The following is a 24,947-nucleotide window of genomic DNA, read 5'->3' as shown; positions in this document are numbered from 1 at the left end:
AAGAGATTGTCTTTAATCCATTGTATATTCTTGCCTCCTTTGTCAAAGATAAGGTGTCCCTAGGTGCGTGGATTTATCTCTGGGCTTTCTATTTTGTTCCATTGATCTACATTTCTGTCTTTGTGCCAGTACCATATGGTCTTGATGACTGTGGCTTTGTAGTAGAGCCTGAAGTCAGGCAGGTTGATTCCTCCAGTTCCATCCTTCTTTCTCAAAATAAACTCAAAATGGATTAAATATCTAAACTTAAGACCGGAAACTATAAAACTCCTAGAGGAGAACATAGACAAAATACTCTCTGACATAAATCACAGCAGGATCCTCTATGACCTCCCAGAATATTGGAAATAAAAGCAAAAATAAACAAATGGGACCTAATTAAACTTAAAAGCTTCTGCACAACAAAGGAAACTATAAGCAAGGTGAAAAGACAGCCTTCAGAATGGGAGGAAATAATAGCAAATGAACCAACTGACAAAGAATTAATCTCAAAAACATACAAGCAGCTCCTGCAGCTCAATTCCAGAAAAACAAATGACCCAATCAAAAAATGGCCCAAAGAACTAAACAGACATTTCTCCAAAGAAGACATATAATGGCTAACAAACACATGAAAAGATGCTCAACATCACTCATTATCAGAGAAATGCAAATCAAAACCACAATGAGGTACCATCTCACACCAGTCAGAATGGCTGCGATCCAAAAGTCTACAAGCAATAAATGCTGGAGAGGGTGTGGAGAAAAGGGAACCCTCTTACACTGCTGGTGGGAATGCAAACTAGTACAGCCACTATGGAGAACAGTGTGGAGATTCCTTAAAAAACTGGAAATAGAACTGCCATACGACCCAGCAATCCCACTGCTGGACATACGTACCAAGGAAACCAGAAGGGAAAGAGACACGTGTACCCCAATGTTCATCGCAGCAGTGTTTACAATAGCCAGGACATCAAAGCAACCTAGATGTCCATCAGCAGACGAATGGATAAGAAAGCAGTGGTACATATACACAATGGAGTATTACTCAGCCATTAAAAATAATGCATTTGAATCAGTTCTAATGAGGTGGATGAAACTGGAGCCTATTATACACAGTGAAGTAAGCCAGAAGGAAAAACGCCAATACAGTATACTAACGCATATATATGGAATTTAGAAAGATGGTAACGATGACCCTGTATGAGAGACAGCAAAAGAGACACAGATGTATAGAACAGTCTTTTGGACTCTGTGGGAGAGGGTGAGGGTGGGATGATTTGGGAGAATGGCATTGAAACATGTATAATATCATATATGAAATGAATCACCAGTCCAGGTTTGATGCATGATACAGGATGCTTGGGGCTAGTGCACTGGGACAACCCAGAGGGATGGTATGGGGAGGGAGGTGGGAATGGGGTTCAGGATGGGGAACACGTGTACACCTGGGGCAGATTCATATCGATGTATAGCAAAACCAATAGAATATTGTAAAGTAATTAGCCTCCAATTAAAATAAATAAATTTTTAAAAATTAAAAAAAAATTGGCCCCTATATTCTAAGAAGAGTCTAGAAAGTGAAGTCCTATCTACTTAAAGTGGATCCAAGTTTCTGTAGGCTCTGATTTCTCCCTTCCTCTCAAAACTCATCCCCTTATTCATCTACTCTCACCTTAAACGTTTCCAAGAAATGCCCTCTTTTATTCCTTCCCAAACACTAGGCTTGTCATGCTTCTGGGCCTTTCTTTTTCATATGAGCCACTCTGTTAGGAACATTCTTCCCACTATTCTCATGGATCAATTCTCATTCATTCTTTGAGTCTAGCACAGTTATTGTCTTCCAAGACTCCTCCTTCTGAGCCTTGAGGTGGTCCCTTCTTTTGTCAGCGCACTCAGGGTTAGCTGATGGGCATCAGAGTGGCTGCCCCATAGTTAGAACACATAGAGGATGCTCAAAAGATGTCTGTTTAGCTGAACTAAAAAACATTAAATTTAACTTCATGAAACCAGATGTTAAAAAACTGATACTGACTCATTGGCATTGCCTATCCCTTTTCTAAAGATCCAGAAACTGTTGAAATGAACTGTTCCAGAGTTTTTCTAGTGATTTTTCTAGTGAAACCCTCTTGTTTCCAGAATCTATTTTGTCTTCCGAGGTAATTGAGAAAACATCTCCCAGTCTTCGGTCTCTTGGCCTCTCTCCTGTTCAGGGTGGTTTGGCAAAGTTTAACAACAGTGTGTCTGTTCCTTCACCTGTTAAGTCCTCTTTGGACCTTGGTATGAAATTTCTCTGAATCTGCACAGTGAACTCATTTTTAAATGATGGTCATATCTCTCTCGAAAGTTTCCCTTTCCACTTTGTCGCATTTCTTTTTCTTATTTCCATTTAAAAGGCATTTTCTTTTAATGTAGAGAAAAGCACAGCTATTGCTGTAGAATCCATTTAACATAAGTGGTCAAAACACTCTACTCTAATAACTGCCCACCCATAAGAATCATTGCCAGCATCTCAGTTTTTTAAACAGACCTTGAGTGACAACTACTTAGAGATACTGCTGGGCTGCACAGAGCATCTCTTTCCTCTATTTGAACAAATCTCCTTATGCTCAGTATACAGAGCATCTCAGAAGAATTTTGCGATTTTTCTTCTAAGTGCCGCTGTCCTCCTCTTACATCCTGTATTTTAAAGTATTCAGAGAGGCTTGATTCTTACATTTTTTTTCTGAACAGTGACATAACTCAATTTTTTTTTAATCTTTCTTACCTTTATCTCTTCCCTAATACCACACAGAGTAAATTCTCTGCTAAATAAGCAGATCTGTTAGTCTCAACTTTAAAAAAAGATAATTTGTGGTAAGTTCAAAGTATATCAGAAGTGAATTAAAATTAGCCACTCGACAAATTCTTGAATATAACACACCAACCAAACTGTTTCTAAGGGGATGTGGAATGTGGTCGCTGGTCTTGAGTCATTGGTAAGGCTCTGATAACACAGAAGAATGGCAGCTTTAACATTTTAACTCTTTAAAGAGGTGCTAAATCACGAGACCACGATAAGGGTAAAGTGTGTCACCTACAATGTGGAGGAAACTGGCTGTATCTGGAAAACCTCAGTGTAGGAGATATGTTGATTAGTTGCTCTCATAGATAAGCAAACAAGAGGGAGTGCATTAGGATGAGGCAGTATCCCTAGAGTATATCAAGTAAAGGATGCAGGAGGCTTGTCCTGGACCAGATGTGAGCCACGCTCGCAGAAGAGATCCAGAATGGACCTGTCTTAGGCTTGTCCAATAGCACCATCTAGAGGGATGAACAATCCCCACAGAAGCACCACCAAATGCTAATGAATGAGGAAGGATTAATGATCAGCCAGGATAGGGACGCGGACTGAAGGGCCTTAGCACGCACACATCCTTAACAAGCGGATGGCAGATGAGAAGTGCCATGGGAATGAGAGATCTCCAAAGAACACACCAAAGTGCCCATGAGAAACAGAATCTGCTCGCTTCCAATCTTCTAAGACCCAAGAGTGTGGTCACCATGATAAAACCCATCAAGATCTTGTCTGCTTCTCTTGTCCACCCTGTTTCTTGTCCAAGCTTAGAGGTATCCGAAACATCAGCCAGCAACAATGGAGGGGTGGAGTGAAACTTCTGAGTCAAAAAGAGAGAATGGGGACTTCACTGGTCTAAGTGGCTAAGACTTGGTGTGTTTCCAATGCTGGGGGTCTGGTCTCCACCCCTGGTCAGGGAACTAGATCCCACCTGCAGCAACTAAAGATCCTGCTTGCCACAACCAAGACCCAGTGCAGCCAAAAAAAGAAATAAAAATGTTTACGAGAGAATGATCTCCCCACACACTTTTCTAAGTGCAGACCCCTACCTGTGATGCAGCTGAGGACAGCAAATAGCAAGAGTGACCCCCACCTGTGATGCAGCCGAGGACAGCAAATAGCAAGAGTGACCCATCAGTGCAATTAGTGAGCTGTGCAAAGTGTCAGGCGAGCACGGGATAAGGAACAACTTCCCCCTTAAGGGCATATATGGCCTCCCAGGAGCTTCCCAGGGGACACTAGTGGTAAAGAACCCGATGGCCAACGCAGGAGACATGAGACACGGGTTTGATCCCTGGGTCAGGAAGAGAGCATGGCAACTCAATCCAGTATTCATGCCTGGAGAATCCCATGGATCAATGAGCCCGGCAGGCTACACAGCACATAGGATCGCAGAGTCGGACACGACTGAGCGACTTAGCATGCGTACACGCGCATGACCTCCCAGAGCAGGTTACTCAAAGTCTTACAAAAGGAGTGTGTGAAATTAACATGTTGAGAAGGGAGTTTCAGCTCTGAAGACATCACCAGTGAAGATGGAGGCCCTGACCGCGTGCTGTGCTGGCTGCCTGGAGAACTGTTCTGTGTAATAGGCTCACAGGGCAGAGGGCCAGGAATGGTACGTGAAGACTCCAGAAAGAACGGACGCTAGTCAGGTTATGAGAGCTCTGGCACGCTGCCGTCAAACATCTGGTAAAACTCTCTGCAGCATGAAGAGATCTGCTAAAATGCATCCTGGGTAAATCTGCTTGTTACAGTGGGTTTCTACCTTCCAAAATCCACGTCCACTTTCACCTGCTCTCAGAGTCTGATGCCCACCCTGGCCGCCCTCAGCCTTCTATTCTAGGGGACCCCTTTTTTTGCCTTTGGGGGTAGCAGTTCAGGAACAGAATTGGTCTGTCTTTGTGACAAACTTATGGGATAAGGTGCAGCAGCAGACGCCGAGTTCAAGACCCCTGGCTGGACTGTGCCTCGACATGAAGGGCCCTTCTCCCTTGAGAAAAAAAGCCTCCCTAGTTCCCCACCATCTTTTCCCAAACGATAGCTGGCTTGCCAGAGTTACAGCTAGTTGACCAATTTCCCCCAACTGGGAAACTTCTTTGCACGACAGATCTCTCTTAAAGGAGGAAAATGAACAGAATTCTGATTTTCTAAGCCGTCGTGGCATGAGACTCCTCCTGGATGTGGTCGTGTGTGTGTGTTGCCTGTTTCCTCTCGAGCCTGTGGGACCTATCAAGTCTGGTGACTGTGACAAATGCCCAGGCTCCCTCGGGGCCAGAGGAGACAAGAGTCCTGGGAGGCAGCAGCATTCTTAATTTGTCCCTTCATGTCTCCCCAGAGCCTGCCCTGCACTTTGGAGATGCTGAATATCACGTTGATCAAAGTGCTGGCTCTGTGGAGGTTTGCGTCCGGAGGACAGGCACGGACCTTTCCCAAGCGTCCTCTGTCACCGTGCGCTCCAAGAGAAGAGAGCTGGCCTCAGCAGAAGGTAAGCAGCCCATTTTTAAAATGTGTCACCATCCTGACATTTGTCTAGTCTGTTCAAGTGTACCATGCCAAGTCTTTGTGGAGAGGCTCTGATTTAAATTTTCTCCTCCCTTGCCTTATAGAATGACTTCTGCTGTTTACGCAAGAAACAGAATATTCGAGTAGCAGCCTTATATGACTTGTTGATTCGTTCATAAACTACTTAGGAAAGTGAAGTCGCTCAGTTGTGTCTGACTCTTTGCTACTCCATGGACTGTAGCCTACCAGGCTCCTCTGTGTATGGGATTTCCCAGCACGCGTACTAGAGTGGGTTACCATTTCCTTCTCCAGGAGATCTTCCCTACCCAGGGATTGAACCTGGGTCTCTTGCATTGTAGGCAGATGCTTTACTGTCTGAGCCACCAGGGAAGTCCCATTAACTACTTGCTTGGGTCCAAATTAACCTTCCGAAGTTAAGAATATTCACTGTGACAACCTAGAGGGGTAGGTAGAATGGGGTGGGAAGTGGAGACAGACTCAAGAGGGAGGGGACATAAGGATATCCATGTTGATGTATTGGCATAAAACAATATGGTGAAGCAATTACGCTCCAATTAAAAATAAATACATTTTTAAAAAGGAATTTTTGTAGGACTTCCCTGGTGACCCAGCAGATAAGAATCCACCTGCCAAGGCAGGGGTCATGGGTTCCATCTCTGGGCCAGGGAGACTGCATACGCCGCGAGGCAGCTAAGCCTGTGCACCACGATTACTGAGCCCACGTGCCCTAGAGTCTGTGCTCCCCAGCGAGAGGAGCCACACAGTGAGGAGCCCATTCCCTGCAACTAGAGAATGCTTGTGCGGAGAAACAAGGGCCAGCACAGCGCAAAATAATTAATTTAAAAAAGAGTATGTGTAGAGACTAGAAGCTGCTCATAAACACTATGCCATACCAAGGTGTACCCGAGATGACTGAGCAGGTATACCAGCTCCTGGGAGAACCCAGGTACCTACTGGCCCCCCGGGAGGTTAGGAGGCTGTCACTTCTGACTCTCCAGCATTTTCCTTGGCTTCAAGCAGCATGTTCTCACACCCCACTCCCCTTTGCCTTTCTTGATGTGGACAAGCAAAGCCTGGCTGGCAGTATAGTTAAATGGTTCTGAACATCACTTTCTCTGTGTTGAAACTGTCAGCTGCTTTACCAACCAAAACAAATAAACAAAGGAAAAAAAAAAACAAAACACAGTAGGATTCAGGAAGAGACAGGGAAATTTCCATCTGCATTGAAATCCACATTTTTTTCATTGCTAACAGGGACCTTAATCTCCTGGGATGTGACAGGCAGCATAATTCAGGATTAGTATCGTACAGTCCAAGACAATTGAGGATATGTTAAGATAAAAACTAAAAGCACAAATCTTGCAAATATAACTCAGCAATCTTAACATCTACAGGCACTGACAGGATGTGCAGAGAAAATGTGTCTAAGAAAATGCACACCCGGGTTCAACATGTGCCCGAGACAGTTAAGGGAACTGAAGACAACTTGCTCTGGGGAGAATCACCATATTGTAACACGTCAGTGAATATATCCCATCATATTGTGCTGACACCACTGGTGCTCCTTCTGTTCTTTTGTTGTTGTCTTGTCTTTTTTTTTTTTGGCTTTTCTTTATTCCCTCCTTCTTCGCTTAATTTTCAGGCCAGGCTCCTTCTCACTCTATGTATTTGTGAAACCAAAAGTGAATAGACCAGTTGGCTCCTTGGACTCTTTTTATGGTTAGGAAAAAAATTAAAATTTATTTAGGTGAATTCCTTTTCATACCAGTAATGACCCTCTGCTAGCCCTCAGGGAGGGATGGACAGATAGAAGTGATCTATGCTTGAGGTCATAACTCATAGGTTTGAACAGGAGCTGTGCAGAAGTAACAGTTTAGACTTGATAATCTCTAGAGTCTAGAAAATACTTGACATCTGCTCAGGTTGATGAATTAACAATAATAATGATGCACCCATATGTATATCATCACTTATGACATAAAAGTTATTATAATTTATATGTACTGAATGCTTGCTATTTGACAGACTCTGTGCTAGCATCCTTGTTGTAGTATCTCTAATCTTCGCAACAACTTTGGAAAATATCAACAATCTTCTCCATTTTGGTGTTAAAGAAATTGAGACTCAAACAATGAAATAGTTTATACAAGTAAACAGCAGAATTAACATGTGAACCCAAACTCATAAGATCCCAAATCCCCTTTCCTTTACTCTCCTGCCTTTGTGCTTTTTCACCATCATTTTGTTTTTTTCATAATGTAATTATCTCAAACTTACAGAAAAGTAATAGGTGCAGTAAAAAGAAAAAAACACGTCCATTGAGAGCAGGTTGCCAATAAATCTGGAACCATCTCTTCAAAAATGTGGAGGCCAACTCCTATAGAGACATTGTCCTGTGTACCCACAATACGAGCTTGAAATCAGGGTACTGATACATGGCTACACGCTCATCTGCAGACCTCATTCAAATTCTACCAGCTGTCCCCCAAATCATTCTTAAAGCAAAAAAGTTCAGTTCAAAATCACATTCTATTTTGTACCATGTCGTTTGGTTTTGTATACCATCTGGACAGTTTCTTGGCTTTCTTTGACTTTTATGACTTTTATATTTTTCAAGATTATAAACCAGGAGGAGGGATAAATTAGGAGTTTGGAATTAACAGATGGACACTACTATACATAAAAATAGATAGTCAACAAGGACCTCCTGTATAGTACAAAGAATTGTACTTAATAGTCTTGTAATAACCTAAATGGGAAAAGACTTTGAGAGCGAACAGATATGTATGTATGTGTAACTGAAATGTCCTGCTGTACACGTGAAACTAACACAGCATTGTCAATCAACTATGGGGCTTCCCTGGGAGCTCAGACGGTAAGGAGTCTGCTTGCATTGTAGGAGACCTGAGTTCAATCCTTGGGTCAGGAAGATCCCCTGGAGAAAGAAATGGCAACCACTCCAGTAGTCTTGCCTGGAGAATCCCATGGACAGAGGAGTTGGGTGGGCTGCCGTAACCCACCCGGCTCCTCTGTCCATGGGGTCACAGAGTTGGACACAACTACACTCCAATATAAAATAAAAATTTTAAAGAAATATTACAAATTAGTTTTGTAAAATACCCACCAGATTGGGCTTGTCTGATTTTCCTCATAATTAGATTCAGGCTCTGCATCTTCAGAAGGAGTATCACAGAAATGGTACTGCCTTTTCGCTGCCTTCTAGCCAATGGGACACAATTGAATTTATCCCGCGGTTGGTGATATTAACTTTGATCACTTGGTTAAGGTGGTATGTGCCAGGTTTCTTTACTATGAAGTTTCTTTTCTTCCTTTGTAATTAAGAAGTCTTTTTGTGTTAGTTGCTCAGTCGCATCCAATTCTTTGCAGCCCCATGGACCTGCCAGGCTCTTCTGTTCATGTGATTCTCTGGGCAAGAATTCTGGAGTGGGTTGCCATTCCCTTCTCCAGGGATCTTCCCAACCCACGGATCAAACCCAGGTCTCCCACATTGCAGGCAGATTCTTTACCATCTGAGCCACGAGGGTAACCCCCAAGAAGTTTTTTATGGGGAGATAATTTGAGACAACGTAAATATTCTATTCTTGCATTTATTTACATATATTACTCAGGGTTTCTTCTTCTATTCTCTTTGATTATAATTTGTCATGACATTGGATGACTTTTTAAATAAATAGCAAAGAAGTGATACAATGAGGTGAGCCAGCTCACAAAATGATTAATAACTGAGAAAATGGCAGGAACTTCACGGCCCAGTAAAACTGAGCAGAATATTTTAAGGTTAAACTAGATGTCTGGGAAAGGTGAATGAGTGAAACCTGGTCAAAATGAAAGTCACAACCGTGGTCTTAACAGTTCCAAATAGAAAAGGGAAATGCCTTCATTAAAACTGAAGTTGCCTTGAGAGCCTTCAGTGTATCGGTGGGATTTTTGTGGAAGTGCTTGGAAGCTGATGGAGAGCATTGGTGGGGATTGCACGTGGTGACCGATGTGTGGTGGTTGTGGCATTTTGTAGAACGTGGAAATTTCCCGAGGATCAAGCCAAAAAATATGAGTTTGAAGGTGCCATATACATAGGAAAATGCTAAGGACCAGCCATCTTTCTCTGAAGGAAAACTTTGGGCAGTAACTCCTGCATCTTACTCTTGGCTTTTTCTTTCCCACTAGCTGGATTAGACTACACTGGCATCAGCCAAAAACTGAACTTTGCTCCAGGAGTGCGTGTTCAGAGCGATTTGAATTACTTCTTCAGATGCCGCTGGGTGCAGCACTTGGAGAGCCCAATAAAACCATTTTCATCAATGACACGGTCACTGACTATAAGCAGAGTGCTTGTCCTCCTTTTGGTTGAAAGACTTTTTAAGAGAGAGGAAGCAGCCAAAACAGCTCTCCTAACAACGGCTTCCAGCTCACTACAACCCTGGGATATCAATGGTATTGTACTGTCACTGGTGTTACATACATTCTGGTGATATGCCCAAGTGTAGTGTATGAAACTGTATCAAAATATAGAGGAAGAATAAGCCTACAAAGGATTATTACACTGTGCTCTGCTTTTTCCTTTTACTTTGTCACCAAGGGCAGTGAAACCCATCGTCGTCAATTAAATCAACAGTTAAGAACAAAAGGCTCAACCTTTGTCCATTGATGCTGGACAAGAAGCACGTTTCAGCTACAGTGATGCCTTCATTCTCTTCCAGTTTTCCAGGTTATAGTGCTAAGAGTGCCCTTAGCACTCATTCCTAACTCTCTCTCCAGATATAGGAGCTGATAAAAACAAGGGTACTCGTACTCAGCATATCACCCTGAACCATTCTAAAAAAGCCAGACTTCCTTCCAGACTGGTTCCCAGGTGGCGCAGCTCATTAGCAAACAGGAATGGAAACTGGAGGTTTGGATCCTTCAGGCAGCACCATGTCCATTTTTGAGGTGCATCTGGGCTCCTGCTCTTGAGCTGCCTCATGTTACTGGCCTCCCTTCTACTCAGACGTAAGGCTGACGCCACAGATAAGAAAAATGACCTATCTGTAAGCTGCTTTAACAGCAACCAGACAGGAACTCCACTTGGTAGTGTTGGCAACTCTCAGAAGTCAGTGCACACTCTGTGCTGCAGTGCGCAAGGTCTTCTCTCCAAACTGACCTTGACCTTCCCTAGGAGATATGTTCCCACGGGGACATGTTTCTGACTTCAAACCAGATCAATCATGTCTCCAAAGTGACAATACACAGGAAAAATGTGCTGAGAATAACTTTCCATGTAAAAAAATGGTCCCTTCTGTGAAAGATGACACAATCAACCAAAATCATTCTGTCACCGAGTCCAGTTGACCACTGTCAATCCATCACATCATCCCTATAAGGAGAGGTATTTATCACTCTACCAAGGAACATCTCGTCTTCACTATAAAAATGAGATGACTCAGCCATCATTAATGACTCACACACTCAGCATGCTGCCTTTTAGTTTCGTAACTGGATTTATAAAATTGAGTAGAAACAAGCAAGTCATAATCCAAAGTTATGTAACATTTGTTCCACGTAAAGGAAAGGGAAAACAACAAGTGTAGTGAGAGGTACTAACTCGGTGCATCTCAAACTTCCTAAGCATCGCCGGGAGGGCTTGAGACAGAAATGCAAAGCCTCCCCACCAGATTTCAGCTCAGTAAACTGGAGGACGACCTGAGCATCTGTAATTTTAACAAGCTCCCAGGTGTTTCCACTGCTGCTGTTCCTCCAACCACGCAACGGTCCCAAAGTAAATGAGAGGCAATGATTATGATGCCAGTACATGACAACTCACCAGAAAAATCTCTTCTAAAATTATCTGCAGATCCAAAATTAAACATAAAAGCATTTTCGGGTTTCCCAGGTGGTGCTAGTGGTAAGGAACCCACCTGCCACTGCAAGAGACATTAAGATGCGGGTTCTATCCCTGGGTCAGGAAGATCCCCTGAAGGGCATGGCAACCCACTCCAGTATTCATGCCTAGAGAATCCCACAGACAGAGGAGCCTGGCAAGCTACAGTTCAGAGGGTTGCAGTCGGACATGACTGAAGGGACTTAGCACACTCTGAAATAATACTGATCTTCCTCACCTAAACTAAAAAATGTTACCCTGTTGCTATATTTTAATCTTCATGTTAATATGAAGATACTTATTAAGGTTTCATTATTTTGCTTTGGTAAAATTCGTTTAAAGCAGTACTTTTCAAAATTTCCTGTGCATGAATCACCTCTGAGCATCTTATTAAAGTGCAGATTTTAGTGCAGCAGGTCTGACATGAGGCCTTAGATTCTGCATTTCTAACAAGCTCCCATGTGAAGGTTTTAGTCTATCAGTCCAAGTACAAAGATGACCATGTTCTTCGTTTTCAAAATACATCAGATTCAGGGTGGTACATTTTTCCAAGTGAAACTTGCAGCACCAAGTGATACCCGAGACACAAGCAGAAAAGTGGCTTCAGAGAGAGGTATACGCGGTGAGGATAGCGGAAAGTTAACCTGATTGCTTCTGCTGTGTTCAGGGAGTGACTGCCTAAACATACGCAGTAACTTTAAACTTGCACAAATCCATGTGTGAGGGCTATGCTGTATTCTGGCTTCAGACAGACTGAGACAGGTTACGCTAGTATTTTTACAGAGCTGCACCTCCCTTTAAAATGGTTACAGGAACCAGGATAATTGTGTTCTATGCCTGAAACAAGTGCATTATTTTGGACTTGACTGTCCCTTCATACTTTCCCAATTTGCACTGAGTTAATTCCCCCAACTGACAGGAACAGTGTCCAGTGTAAAGGACTGGTGGTTCCTCAGAAATGGGATTTATGTATGTTCCTTAAAATGTTACAACAACTGAATTTATCCACAACACTAAGGACACTGGATCTTTAACCTTTTTTTAAAAACAAATGTACACAGAGTCAAATATTATAAAGCTTAATCACATTTGAAACAATTACTTAAAACTAACAAATTGGTATTAGCTAGTGTTCTTGCCTGGAGAATCCCAGGGACAGGGGAGCCTGGTGGGCTGCCGTCTATGGGGTCGCAGAGTCGGACACGACTGAAGTGACTTAGCAGCAGCAGTTTAATATTAACAATATTGACCCTTTTTACTGTCTATCATGTACCTGTCACACTTGACACTGAACGTTCTACAAAGACCAACATTTAGATATTCATAAATGCCACTACCCTAAATTAGGGTTTTGAGTTCAGATTAACACATTATAATGAGTATATGTAAGCCCTGCAATAAAATTACAGCACACACTTTAAGTCTACTATATGAATTTGAAATACCCTAAATTTTAAAAAGTTTGCTATTGGAAAATTTTCCGTTTTCTTCTCCAAGGTTACATTAATATTTAAAATACTGAAGTTGAAATGATAACATTAGTTTTACTGGATACCTTCCCAATAAAATGTAATCTTCCCAACAGAGTAATACATAATTATCTATTAAATGAAACAGTCTAACAACTGACTGTGACCCTGTGGTCACCTAGGTAAACACCCAGCCTCTTCTAAGCTGGCTTTAGGACCATTCATTCCACCCATTTAAACTTTCTATTCCTCAACTGTAAATTGAGGAAATCAAATGGGTTCCAATTTTGAGTCTACTCTACCACCAATTCCTCTTTTAAAATAGTTGGCTGGGCTTAAGTGATCATTTTTCCTTACCTAGCAGTATAAATAAAAACTTGGCTTTATTCTAGATAAACGTGCAACAGTGATATCCTAACTGACCTGTGATCCACAATGCTAAATTTTGATAAATTGTTTCTTTTCATGCTTTTTTCAAGTGTTTCAATTTACACGTGTATGTCCCGGTGTCCCTGAGCTCTGAAGGGCTGCAACTAGCTTCCTTTTACATCTCCCCTCTCTGCCTCCCTCCCACGCCCACCACCTCCACCATCACACACACACAGACATGCATTAGGCTGTTTTTGTCTTGGAAACACTTCTGTGATCTCTGTAAAGTTTTCTTCAACCTTATATTTTCCCAATTATTTCTTCCAAAATAAAGCCACCACTCTTAATAGCTTTTACATGCAAAGAGTAACCATTCCTCAATTTTGCATACATTAGATCCACAATTGTTATTTTAAGAATCTAAGGTGAGAAGTCAATGGGTGGGGTGGGGGTGGGGGCACAAAACACTCACATCACTCCACAAACTGCTATAAACACTGCATTTTGCTTGACACCGACAGCAACAATCCCACTTTTTAGAAGTAAGCAGTATTAGTAATATTATAAACACCAGCATTATAAATAGAAATCTCAATTATGTGTGGGCTGATAAAAGCAACTGATATGGGGAGGAAATCTAAGGAAAAAAGATAGCATCCTAAGGGAAAAAAGTGAATAAAAATCAAATGAGGAACGAAAATTAAAGAAATGGAAAGAGAAGACCACTTAAGGATTATAAAAGTTATATTTATTCACGATGCTACATTTATTGCATTCCCTTAGAAAAATGGAGAACTATTTATGTACCCAATTTGCACATATAAAACTTTATACAAATTATGTGTAGCACATAAAGGCCTCTGGTACAGCTAAAATCCTGACACTACAATTTGGGTAATCCTGCTTCAGGGTCTCCAGTTTATCAAGTCTGTCCATAGAAAATAAAAACTGGAATTAAGTCATTCTTACTGTTCACACTTAGAAATTATTTTAAATATAATAAAATAAAATTTTCAATTACTCTAAAACCCAAAAAAGGTTAAACCGGAAGGGGATACATTTTGTTACCAATTTCAACAGTATGACAAATTGACACCTTATTTTGGCTGGGTCTTTTTAAAAACAGAAAAAAATCATCTTAAGTTTTGACATTATCTTTCCAAGTTGTGGCTGTTTCAGAAGGTAATTTGTCAAAAATATTTACCAAACAATTAAAAAAAATAATAATAATATTCCTTTTACAAAATGGTACAATAACACCTTAAGGAACCAGAAAATACTAAATGTCTTTGGCTATACAACTAAAAGGCCATTCTTCCAAACAGAATAGGGCATATTCATCACCTCAGAACTATAGAAACAGCGCAACAGAAATATGCATAGAATTTAATGAGAATTTGTCTTGCCTTTTTTTCCCATTCTACCCATGTAATAAGCAAGGAGAATGCAATGTACATAATCTTCCTGGATGAGACTCAATAGCACTACAAAGAAGATACCCAAACTTCTGCAAAGGCAAAGTGAATTAAAACAGTTACACAACTAAGTGAAGACGGAAGGGACAAGTGTTATCTGCAATTTTCTTTTTTTAACTTGTTTGCTTCCTTTTAAGCGTCACAAGTATAGAAATTATAGCTCATAAACAAAGTCACAATCCTCACAAATGGAACTATAATAGAAAAATAAATCAAATGAAACATTTATTAATAAATGAAGCCTATTTTATTACTTCAAGTGTTAATGATAAAAAAATTTCAGCACAGCTGTTGCATTTAAAAAAGTGAATCTACATACTATGTTTCTAGCTCGGTAAACAGATGAACCTGATGTCGTTGAATGACATAACAATTGAGCATTGTACAGTACATCTTATGAAGACCCGTAAATTAAAGAACTACTGGTTTAAAGTTAGTGATTATGAAACAAATATGTATTCATAGTTTCAGCTTCTTTTTTCTTCCTCGGCCATCAGGTGCTCCGTCCATTTTACGTTTCTGTGTCTAGAAACAAAGGAGAGGTTTCCTTCATCACAAGAGCGATATTAACATGAAATGTACCGGAAGACACATGATAGCACCTTACTAATTCTGCCACTTGGTAACCAGTATTAATTTTCTTCACCCGAAGAAACTTAATTCTCTAAATGATCTTATCTACGTATTTTACTAACACAAAAATTTTACTGCTACCAATGAAGTAATGAGTAATTCACAATAAGCAACAGTAAGTCAATACACCAAACAAATGTACAACACATGCTTCGTATTTAAAAAAGCAGTAATGAGAAATACTTTGTGAGGTTACATGAACACCAGACTTTCTGCAAACGTTCATTTACTCATGCCCCTGTAAGTTATTACTAAATAACAAAATGACTTTTTCTCTCTCATAATTTTTGCCTTCACAATGCTAAGAGATCGCTGAGGAAAGAAACCAAAGTTTAGAAGTGAACAGTAAAGGTTGTAAATGTCACTGCTTTCCTTATATTTAAATATTCTAATATTGTAAGCTGTAACCTCAAAGTCAGGTGTAAGCTCTTGGCATTCACAAGACAGAGCGTACCGAATTTTTACCAGTCCCCACACTGTGAATTACCATCATAACATGATTTCCCCACACAATGCAATCGTTCGTTTATACTTTTTAAGCAATTTAAGGTTATACTATCTACCAAAAAAAGACTAGTGCATCAGTGATAAGCCAAGTAATGTTCAAATTCTTGAAAACAGGTAAGTCCCCCAAGAAGGCATTTACACTTCCATCAGTACTCACTGAAGGCTTGGGTCCTCTTTTCTTCTTCTCTGCCTTCTCCTTTTCTTCTAGTTCCATATTTTCTCTTTCAATCAAGGTAATTAAGGTGTTACACCTCCTCTGGAGTTCCTAAGTTATAAACACAACTTTACATGATAAATCTGTATTCTCCATCTGTAAGTTTTCATGAATACAATTTCAAAACCAAAGGTACGTTTTAATAGCATAATATCACTTACACCCCCCAATATATTAAAATTTTTAAAGCAAAACTACTAATTTTCGTACACAATCCATGCGAGGGGGATTTAAAAAAAGATATGTGTGCATCTTCACTTCATTATTTAAGGCCATACTACCATATAGGACACAGCCAGGAAACATCTGCAACAGTACATATAGAGAGAAGGTAGTACGCTACATCCAGGTTCTGACTTCACTGAGACACATACACCAGAACGTTTTCCAGATTGCTATGGTATGAATCTGCTTGGCTTATAGACAAAGATTACACCTCCACTGTTTCATCACAAGGGGAAGGGGCCATACACATATTATCATTTTGTATGTGTGCCTTAACAGGAAACACATTAGGAAATAACACAGTTTTAAACCATGGTATTGTACCAGTAAATTAATGTGACACTGCATCTTGTTTCACTTACTATAAAATTACTCACTAACTATAAATTGTTCCTACTTTAAAAGATATAATACAGAGCTTATAGCAACTGAATCTGTCTCCTCTTACTGTATATTAATAATGCATTTAGAGTGCAACATTTCCCAACCTAGAGTTTCACAAAACACCAGCCTCCGGTGACACTTAATGAAAAAAAAAACCCTTCAGTGGTCAAACACTTAAACTGTAAACTATCCCCCATCTTGAAGAGCAACAATGTATTTTAAATACACTGAGAGAAATTTTATTATCATAATATTGTTTAAACTTTGCTACCCCAGTAGATCTCAAAATTAAGACTACAGAACTGTTTTTGGCATGATTATCATCCTGAAGAACACAAGATGAAGCTAAAAATTCAACGGTGGTAAAATACCTAAGGGAAGAACAATTCATCAAAGCTAAATGTTTCTGAATTCTAATTTTAGGTCATAAAAATGGAACTTGCTGATCGAACCTAGCATTAAAACAGTACAGTGTTTTACCACACTAAGCTCTTTTTAATTAACTGAAAATTCAGTATTCTGATGGGCAGATGCATGAGAAGTCCTTTCTTTATAAAAATGTGTATATTTACAAAAGCAAAAGTCAAATTTTAAATTGTGATCATCTTATTCACAAGTTAAAATTGATGCAACTTTTCCTTCTACTTAAAGCTTGATTAAACTTTACACAAAAAACTAATCCTATTGTATATAGTGATGTTAAAAGAAGTGCTATCAAACGATGGAAAAAATAAACTTTGTGACTCATGACATTAGGTTTATAACTGTGGAGGTGAACTGTTTCTTAAGGAACTACTTTAACCTATGATACAAATAGCAATTTAACAAAAATTTACTTCAAAGATACACAAATTTTCTCTAATAAAAATTTAAAAGGTACCTTAAACAATATTCCATTATCTACTTCCTCTGAATTGTTTGCTTCATTCCACAAAAAGGCCCCAGTACTCACCATTGCAGTTCTGGACTTTAGAAACCAGTCGAATCTGAACTGAGGAGAGTTGCGAATGCACTGCCGCAGCTCATCATACACGTTTTCCTTGTCGAATCCAAGCTTGTGAAGCATACAGATCAGGAAGCGGTCTTCCTCCTCAGTGTAGTTTTTCCCTTTGTTAGTACCATAAGATATTCTCAGCTGATGAAAAGGTGCTTTGTACCGTCCAATCTATGAAAATCAGATTTCACATTATATAAAATACAAATCCTATATAACCTATATTTCAAACTCTGTAAAGTTAGCTATAAATGTTGTATTTCACATCCATTTTCTATCCAAAGCACTTCCATCATATCATAACCTTTGTCCTGAAACAACTTTGGTCTTTATTATTCTAAAAAGAAATACAGACTCAGACTTTCTAGTACTATGTAGCAAAGAGCTAAATCACAGAGACTCTGACCCACATATACCAACTGAAATACTGACGTAAATTCTGTTGAGAATGTCCATGAAGTTTGAATGTTGTTCTCTAAAGAAATTTTTAATTTTAAATCATTTCCTTTCCTTTTAAAAAGTTACTTTAACTCTTATACTTACAGACAGGAGTTATTTTATCAACTACAATACTTATTAATAGTCAAAGTACCTTCGTGTCAAGTGCTTTTTTGATACTAATTCTTCTCTGAATTCTTGCCTCTCCTCTTTCAATCTGAGCCATAATCTTTTCTATGTCCTGCAGCTCATTGCATCTTTCCCAGAACACAGCTGTAAGAGTAAAATTGGGCAAATGGGATAGGTGGAGAAAGGGAAGAAATATAAGTAACTTGTTTTTATAAATGCTTTATTTGCTAAGGATTAAGAAATGTTTCCCTTCTTCCCACATCTAACACTAGTAAGTCACACAATTATCTGTTTCCTTAACTGTAAAAAAAATAGTTAAGGTGAACTGCATGATTTATCTATCTCCCAACACTTAATTCTCTGCTCTTTTGAACTTTAGCAATCACCACAGCACAACTACACATATCCACTTGTCAACCCAACAGACTTCAGGAAACACAGAATTATGTAGTATTTGAAAAGTTATAAAGAGAAATGAAGTAAAAAAAAAAAAAAAAAAAAAAAAAAAAGGCACAATTATTCAGTGACCTATTCTTGTTTTCTTGGTTACAGTTAGTTAACGAGGGTAAAAAAAAAAAAAATATTGATGCCATTTTAAAGAAGGGGAGATTTTCTAACTCAATTTTTAAAAAATAAAACAAGATACTAAGTTGTGGCAAATTTTAGCTTATCAAAACATCATTCATGGACTTCCCTGGTGGTTCAGAGGTTAAGACTCTATGGTTCCAGCCCAGAAGGTACGGGTTCCATCCCTGGCCAGGCAGCTAAGACTCCACATGCCACACGCGTGCTGCGCTGAGTCTCTCCGTTGTGTTTGCCTCTGTGTGGCCCATGGATTCTAGCCTGCATGCTCCTCTGTCCACGGTGATTCTCCAGGCAAGAATACTGGAGTGGGTTGCCATGCCCTCCTCCAGGGGATCTTCCCAACCCAGGGATCAAACCTAGGTCTTCTGCATTGCAGGCACATTCTTTACCATCTGAGCCACCAGGGAAGCCCACATGCCTCATGTGTGGCCAAAAAAAAATTTTTTAATTAAGCAAACAAATACATCATTCAGAGTTAGTTAAGAAAATCTCAACTTTCCAACAGCCCTCCAAAAGCCCGAGAACATTCTTATACCTATTAAAATAACAGAAGTACCTGAGTATTCAATGACTTCTTCTGGAGTTTTTCCTTCTACTTCTCTTGCTATATTTTCAATATCATCACGACCCCACTTCTCATTAGCTTTGATAAACTGGTTAAAATCTCTCTTATTCCAATTGGTAAATCCCTTCAAAGCAAAAGAAACAAAGCATATCATCACTGAGCTTGGGGGAAAAGCTATTAAAACTTTATCAATCCTGCTAAGTATTACAGAAAACTTTCAGCTGCTCCGAGTTCTAAGTTATTTTAAAGTGGTAACTATTCATATACATAGATGTGCACTTTAGCAATACATCATATACATTACTCAGACAGCCAAGCAACTAAGTCTGAGTGGGAGAGTAAGAAATGCTGCCCAAAAAAGTGACATTTTCACTGCACTTTCAAGGAGAACTTGTCAGGAGGAATGAACGTGAAGAGCAAACATATAAACCAAGTGGCAAAACGAAGTAATAATAAAGCTTTAAAGGTAGGTTAGAGCTAGATTCTCAAAGGCCTTGATTGACCTAAAGGATGTTTAAAAAAAGTACCAAGCAGATACTTGTAATTGAGGACAACGACGTAGTAAACATGAGAAGACCCACAGGAAAGGGAAGGTGGGAGTGCTGCAAGAAAGGTGATCAAAGATACTGACGCTACAACAACAGATTTGGTGCGAATCTACCGTCTTCTCGTCCACCTCCACAGCTCATGACAAGCACAGCGCAGCATATGCCCACACGCCCACGCTTCATCTTCCCCAGTTATTCCACTTCTGAAAGCAAAACTTCACTTCTTTTGTTTATCCCCACAGAACCTAACAGGGTACCTTACAACATAACCATTACTAAATCTGGTTTTGGTTGAAAGCTATACCTGCGTCAGAAGCTTCTCTTTCTCCTCTAACTCTTCATCATTAAGGGGCTCGGCTTCATCAATTTTCAGCTGTTCTTCCTTTTGTGCCTGTGCTGCATTTGGTAGGTCAGGATTTCGAGGGACCTAAAAATATACATAATTTTTCTATGTCATCGGCCAATATATTTCAGGAAATATGTGATGAACTAAACTCTTAACCAACTACATGAAATTTTACAAGTTTTAATCCAAGAAAATACATTGATATCATGCATTTAGTAAGTTAAAACAAATGAGATTAGTTACAAAGTGTTACTTCTGTTACCTTGTAACCAATTGTTTTTCTGTAATATAGAATTTCTTTTTCCAATAATTCAAATAGACGTGGAGGAAAGAACTGGAAATCCTGAACATTGGGTTGTTTTGGAGGTCGAGGAGCCTAAAAAAAAAAAAAAAAAAGCATTGTTTGTAAAAACAAACAAAATAAACCTTTTTTGCTTTAAATCTATCTGAAATCTTTTTGCACTCTATAATACCATGACAGCCAATTCTCCAAGCAACGGAATGCACCTTCGATAATATTTAACAAACATCAAGCAAATTTTAAATGCTTACATTTAAAATTAACTTTTAAAAACTTGCAACAAAAGCTGAAGGAGGTACACTGGAAGAAACCACCCAAAATTTAATTCTCAATCTGATTTTACTGCAAGAATATAAGAAGAAAAATAATTTGCATTTCCAATATTTTTAGGTATTTGTGCTCTGTCAACTCACCTTGGGTGCTTTAGGTTCACTGACGCGAAGAGCTTCCCTGAAATAGGCATCGACAGCATAGTTGGCTTTTCTTTCTCGTTTAGGAGGCTCAATCCACTCTGTGAATGCAATCTAGCCCATGGGAAACAATTCAAATCACCAACTTTTATTTTACAGTCACAAATCTTACACGAATGCAACTCCTACTGCGTACATCAATATGACTTACTTATAAATGCAGATATTCATAACACCCTAGACTATATGAGGCTAAGGACTAATGCAATTAATACACAAGAGGATGTCTGCTGCTGCCAAGTCGCTTCAGTCATGTCCGACTCTGTGCGACCCCATGGACTGCAGCCTACCAGGCTTCTCCGTCCATGGGATTCTCCAGGCAAGAACACTGGAGTGGGTTGCCATTTCCTTCTCCAATGCATCAAAGTGGAAAGTGAAAGTGAAGTCACTCAGTCGTGTTTGACTCTTAGCGACCCCATGGACTGCAGCCTACCAGGCTCCTCCATCCATGGGATTTTCTGAGCAACACTACTGGAGTGGGGTGCCATTGCCTTCTCCAGAGGATGTCTAGTGAATAGCATAAACATTCAGTAATTATTTCCTGACCAAATTAATGATAATTGGGTGAAAAAAAGAAATGCTACAGACGGTATGCTAGAACTAAAATTAGGAGAGAAATGTAGATAAATATTTAGCCTAGAAAAAATTCAGAGGATATAAATGCCTAAATGTTAAAAGGGAAATCATTAGGTAGAATTATTTTCCTTCTGCCCTGCAGGTATTTTCTAATTTCACTATATAATATCAATTAGGAAGGAAATAGCAATTTAGAAATTAGGAACTTCATCCCTTTAATAATTAATAGCCAATTCTGCTTAGGGGGGAAAAAAAAAAAACCTAAGAATGTTGTGACAAATTTTATTTTTGGCAATAGTTTTAATTTCCAAATATCCCAAATTACTATAATCATCCCACACAATATACTTTACTGTAACAGTATACATAAAATTTTAAAACATTTCAGCATTTACCAACTGAAAATTTGGCATTAAATTTAACACACAAATGAAAATAATTTAGATGTGAGTAAATAGAAACGACTGCTGTTTGAGATAAGGCATCACACCTAACACTTAAATTCCAATTTTCAAGTAAAATATTAAGTCTTAAAGTAACCAAAATCTCTTTATAAATTACCTTTTGTTTTTCTCTATAATCTTCTCCTTCAAAGTTATAAACACTCGACTCTGTATCCATTGTGAAATTTCTAAGTGAGCTTTCACCCATCTTGGAGAGCTTTTCATTCATCTCTGCAGTCTAAGGAAACAAAAGAAACATCTTTGTAGATTTGAGAATTTTATAAAAGCACAAGAACGATAATCAAAATGAATTGGACTTTATAGAACATAACTTCTGTGGAAGTAAAAGTGTAACTTACATAGCTGTTTCCTCAGTTCTGGTTTAAAATATTTTATATACTAGAAATAATCATTTAATCTGCATCTCACCTTCTTTGCACCTCTTTCCAAAATCCCATCAATATCCTCATCAGTAATCTCACTCTCCTTTGAGGCAAATACGTGTGTTGCCCCATGCCTTATCATTTGAAGCATTTCATCTTTCCCAATTTTGTTCAGATTCTGATCCACAAGTCTCCCTGAAAAAAGATGTTGATGTGTAATGTTAATTAAACTTCTGGAATTTTAAATGTTAGATAAAAGCCCACATAATTTTACCTCAAACATTAATCATTTCTGTTTATTCACATTTGATAATTTTCACTTTTACATAAAATGCCAAATTTTAAGTTGTTAATATTTAAAATATTTCTTAAAGCTTACATGTTATGTAATGAAGTCTACTGAATACCATCTCAATAAAATATATTCTTGTGTGAGAATAACAGTAATTTGGGATATCTGAAAATCAAATTACCAAAACCTAGATGAGAGTATTATAAACACTGGAAGTTTCTGATAAGCAGAAACTGATTAGTATTATTACTAATAATCCCAAATCAGCCTTTTCTACTTAGAAAATGAAGTACAAAAACCTTCTTCACATTGCCAAACTTCTAGAACTATTCACATATACTTGTGTTTCAATTTTCCTACTTCAACCAACTTGTAACGAGTGGATAAAGATGCAAGGTGTTTTCTGGGGCCTTAAATCCTTGTATCATGGTTTTAGGTCCCTCACAGAATACACCATCAAATATCTGTGACTTTCCAAGTTAAGACACATCTTCAATACAAAGAATATGATTATTGAAAGCTATCTCAATGCTACAAAAATGTTCTTAGGCTTACAGGAATTACTTTCCTGTTGGTGTGAAGGAACTTTTCAGACTTAAGTACTTCTATGTATTTCCATATTTTTTATTATATCCCTTAGTACACCAAACACAGCCCAGAGGCATACACCAAAGGCTTGCTGTTTGACTAGTATGTCTATAAATGGGATTAACAAAGCTACTAGCACAAATTTGTTCCAAAATTTGCCCTAGAAAAACCCAAAATCAAAAGACTGTTTTTCTCAGCTGATTGTAAAAGAATGTTTTTTAACCTTTAAAAAAAAGAAAAAAAAAAAAGGTGTTTCAGAGATGAAAATAACTGCCAACGAGAACCACAAGGCAGATGTCTTTCTAAAACCATGGATGAATGTGAGGACCATTATATCACTCGTGAGAAATTTCACTGTTTGGCAGGCCCCAGAAGTCCCCAGAGACTTTCCTAATTAAACACTTCACTGTAATAATTTATACAGCTTTTGATACCCTAGATGAGTCACTTCCTAGCTGTATACATGATAGACAAGCAACTCACTTCTATCTCTGATGCCAACCTCCAGCTGGCATGAAGACTAAAGAATACTCTGTATTTAAATATTGAACACATCGCCTGGTACAAAATAAGCCTGTTAAGCAATTATTAACAAAAATAACTAACAGTATTCAATCATGTATTGTCTTTATGTATACGACACACGGCTAACTCTATGGATGGCATTCAATTCAGTTCAGTTCAGTCATGTCCAACTCTTTGTGACCACAACGACTGCAGCACGCCAGGCCTCCCTGTCCATCACCAACTCCCAGAGTTTACTCAAACTCATGTCCATTAAATCACTGATGCCATCCAACCATCTCATCCTCTGTCACCCCCTTCTCCTGCCTTCAATCTTTCTCAGCATGAGGGGCTTTTCAAATGAGTCAGGCCTTTGCATCAGGTGGCTGAAGTACTGGAGTTTCAGCTTCAGCATCAGTCCTTCCAGTGAACACCCAGGGCTGATCTCCTTTAGGATGGACTGGTTGGATCTCCCTGCAGTCCAAGGGACTCTCAAGAGTCTGCTCCAACACCACAGTTCAAAAGCATCAATTCTTCAGCGCTCAGCCTTCTTTATATAGTCCAGCTCTCACTCTCACATCCACACATGACTACTGGAAAAACCATAGCTTTGCCTAGACGGAAAAGGAATGTCTCTGCTTTTTAACATGCTGTCTAGGTTTGTCATTGCTTTTCTTCCAAGGAGTAAATGTCTTAATTTCATGGCTGCAGTCACCATCTGCAGTGATTTTAGAGCCCAAGAAAATAAAGTCTCTCACTATTTCCACTGTTTCCTCACCTATCTGCCATGAAGTGATGGCACATTAAGGGATATCAAAGAAATATAACACTCCCTTCCTTACATGGCACCTAAGACCCTGGATGACGAAACCACACAAACAAATGGAGCCACCAATAGAGAACATATAGCCCCCCTGGAAGCCCAGAGGTTAGGGTTCTGGGCTTTCACTTCTCGCCCTGGGCTCAATCCCTGGTTGGGGAACTGAGACTCCACAAACTACATGGCCAAAAAAAAAAGTTCTGATGTACAGAATTTTCTAATTTCAACAAAGTCCATTTGGACTTCCCTGGTGGCTCAGACAGTAAAGAGTCTGCCTGAAGTCCAGGAGAGTCAGGTTCGATCCCTAGGTTGGGAAGATCCCCTGGAGAAGGGAATGGCTACCCACTCCAGTATTCTCGCCTGGAGACGGCAAGGGCAGAGAGCCTGGCGGGTTGGTCCATGGGGTCACCAACAGCTGGACAGGACTGAGCGACTAACACAACACGACAGTATACCTCTTGGCTTCAGGGACA

The 24,947-nt window shown here is 39.3% G+C and overlaps 2 protein-coding genes across 2 annotated transcripts in view; one reads left to right on the top strand and one right to left on the bottom strand.

Moving 5' to 3' along the window:
- The window catches only part of FREM3 (FRAS1 related extracellular matrix 3), a 109,270-nt gene extending 99,560 nt beyond the window's left edge, over positions 1-9,710 (top strand). The window contains 3 exon segments of the mRNA XM_010854725.1: positions 5,154-5,303; positions 9,527-9,585; positions 9,588-9,710. Coding sequence (XP_010853027.1) covers positions 5,154-5,303; positions 9,527-9,585; positions 9,588-9,710 — 332 coding nt within the window.
- A 4,070-nt stretch (positions 9,711-13,780) lies between these two features.
- SMARCA5 (SWI/SNF related, matrix associated, actin dependent regulator of chromatin, subfamily a, member 5) overlaps positions 13,781-24,947 on the bottom strand; it is a 38,996-nt gene continuing 27,829 nt past the window's right edge. The window contains exons 15-24 of the mRNA XM_010854724.1: positions 22,317-22,465; positions 22,006-22,125; positions 20,812-20,922; positions 20,360-20,473; positions 20,056-20,178; positions 19,195-19,327; positions 18,079-18,197; positions 17,445-17,657; positions 15,827-15,934; positions 13,781-15,054 (exon numbers count right to left, since the gene is read on the bottom strand). Of these exons, the coding sequence (XP_010853026.1) occupies positions 14,989-15,054; positions 15,827-15,934; positions 17,445-17,657; positions 18,079-18,197; positions 19,195-19,327; positions 20,056-20,178; positions 20,360-20,473; positions 20,812-20,922; positions 22,006-22,125; positions 22,317-22,465 (1,256 nt within the window). The 3' untranslated portion in view covers positions 13,781-14,988. The remainder of the gene's footprint in view (positions 15,055-15,826; positions 15,935-17,444; positions 17,658-18,078; positions 18,198-19,194; positions 19,328-20,055; positions 20,179-20,359; positions 20,474-20,811; positions 20,923-22,005; positions 22,126-22,316; positions 22,466-24,947) is intronic.

Source organism: Bison bison, unplaced genomic scaffold, assembly GCF_000754665.1.
Source record: "Bison bison bison isolate TAMUID 2011002044 unplaced genomic scaffold, Bison_UMD1.0 scf7180017864348, whole genome shotgun sequence".
NCBI classification, from domain to species: domain Eukaryota; kingdom Metazoa; phylum Chordata; class Mammalia; order Artiodactyla; family Bovidae; genus Bison; species Bison bison.
The sequence above is the reverse complement of the archived record's forward strand: the minus strand, read 5'-3'. Positions and strand labels throughout refer to the sequence as shown.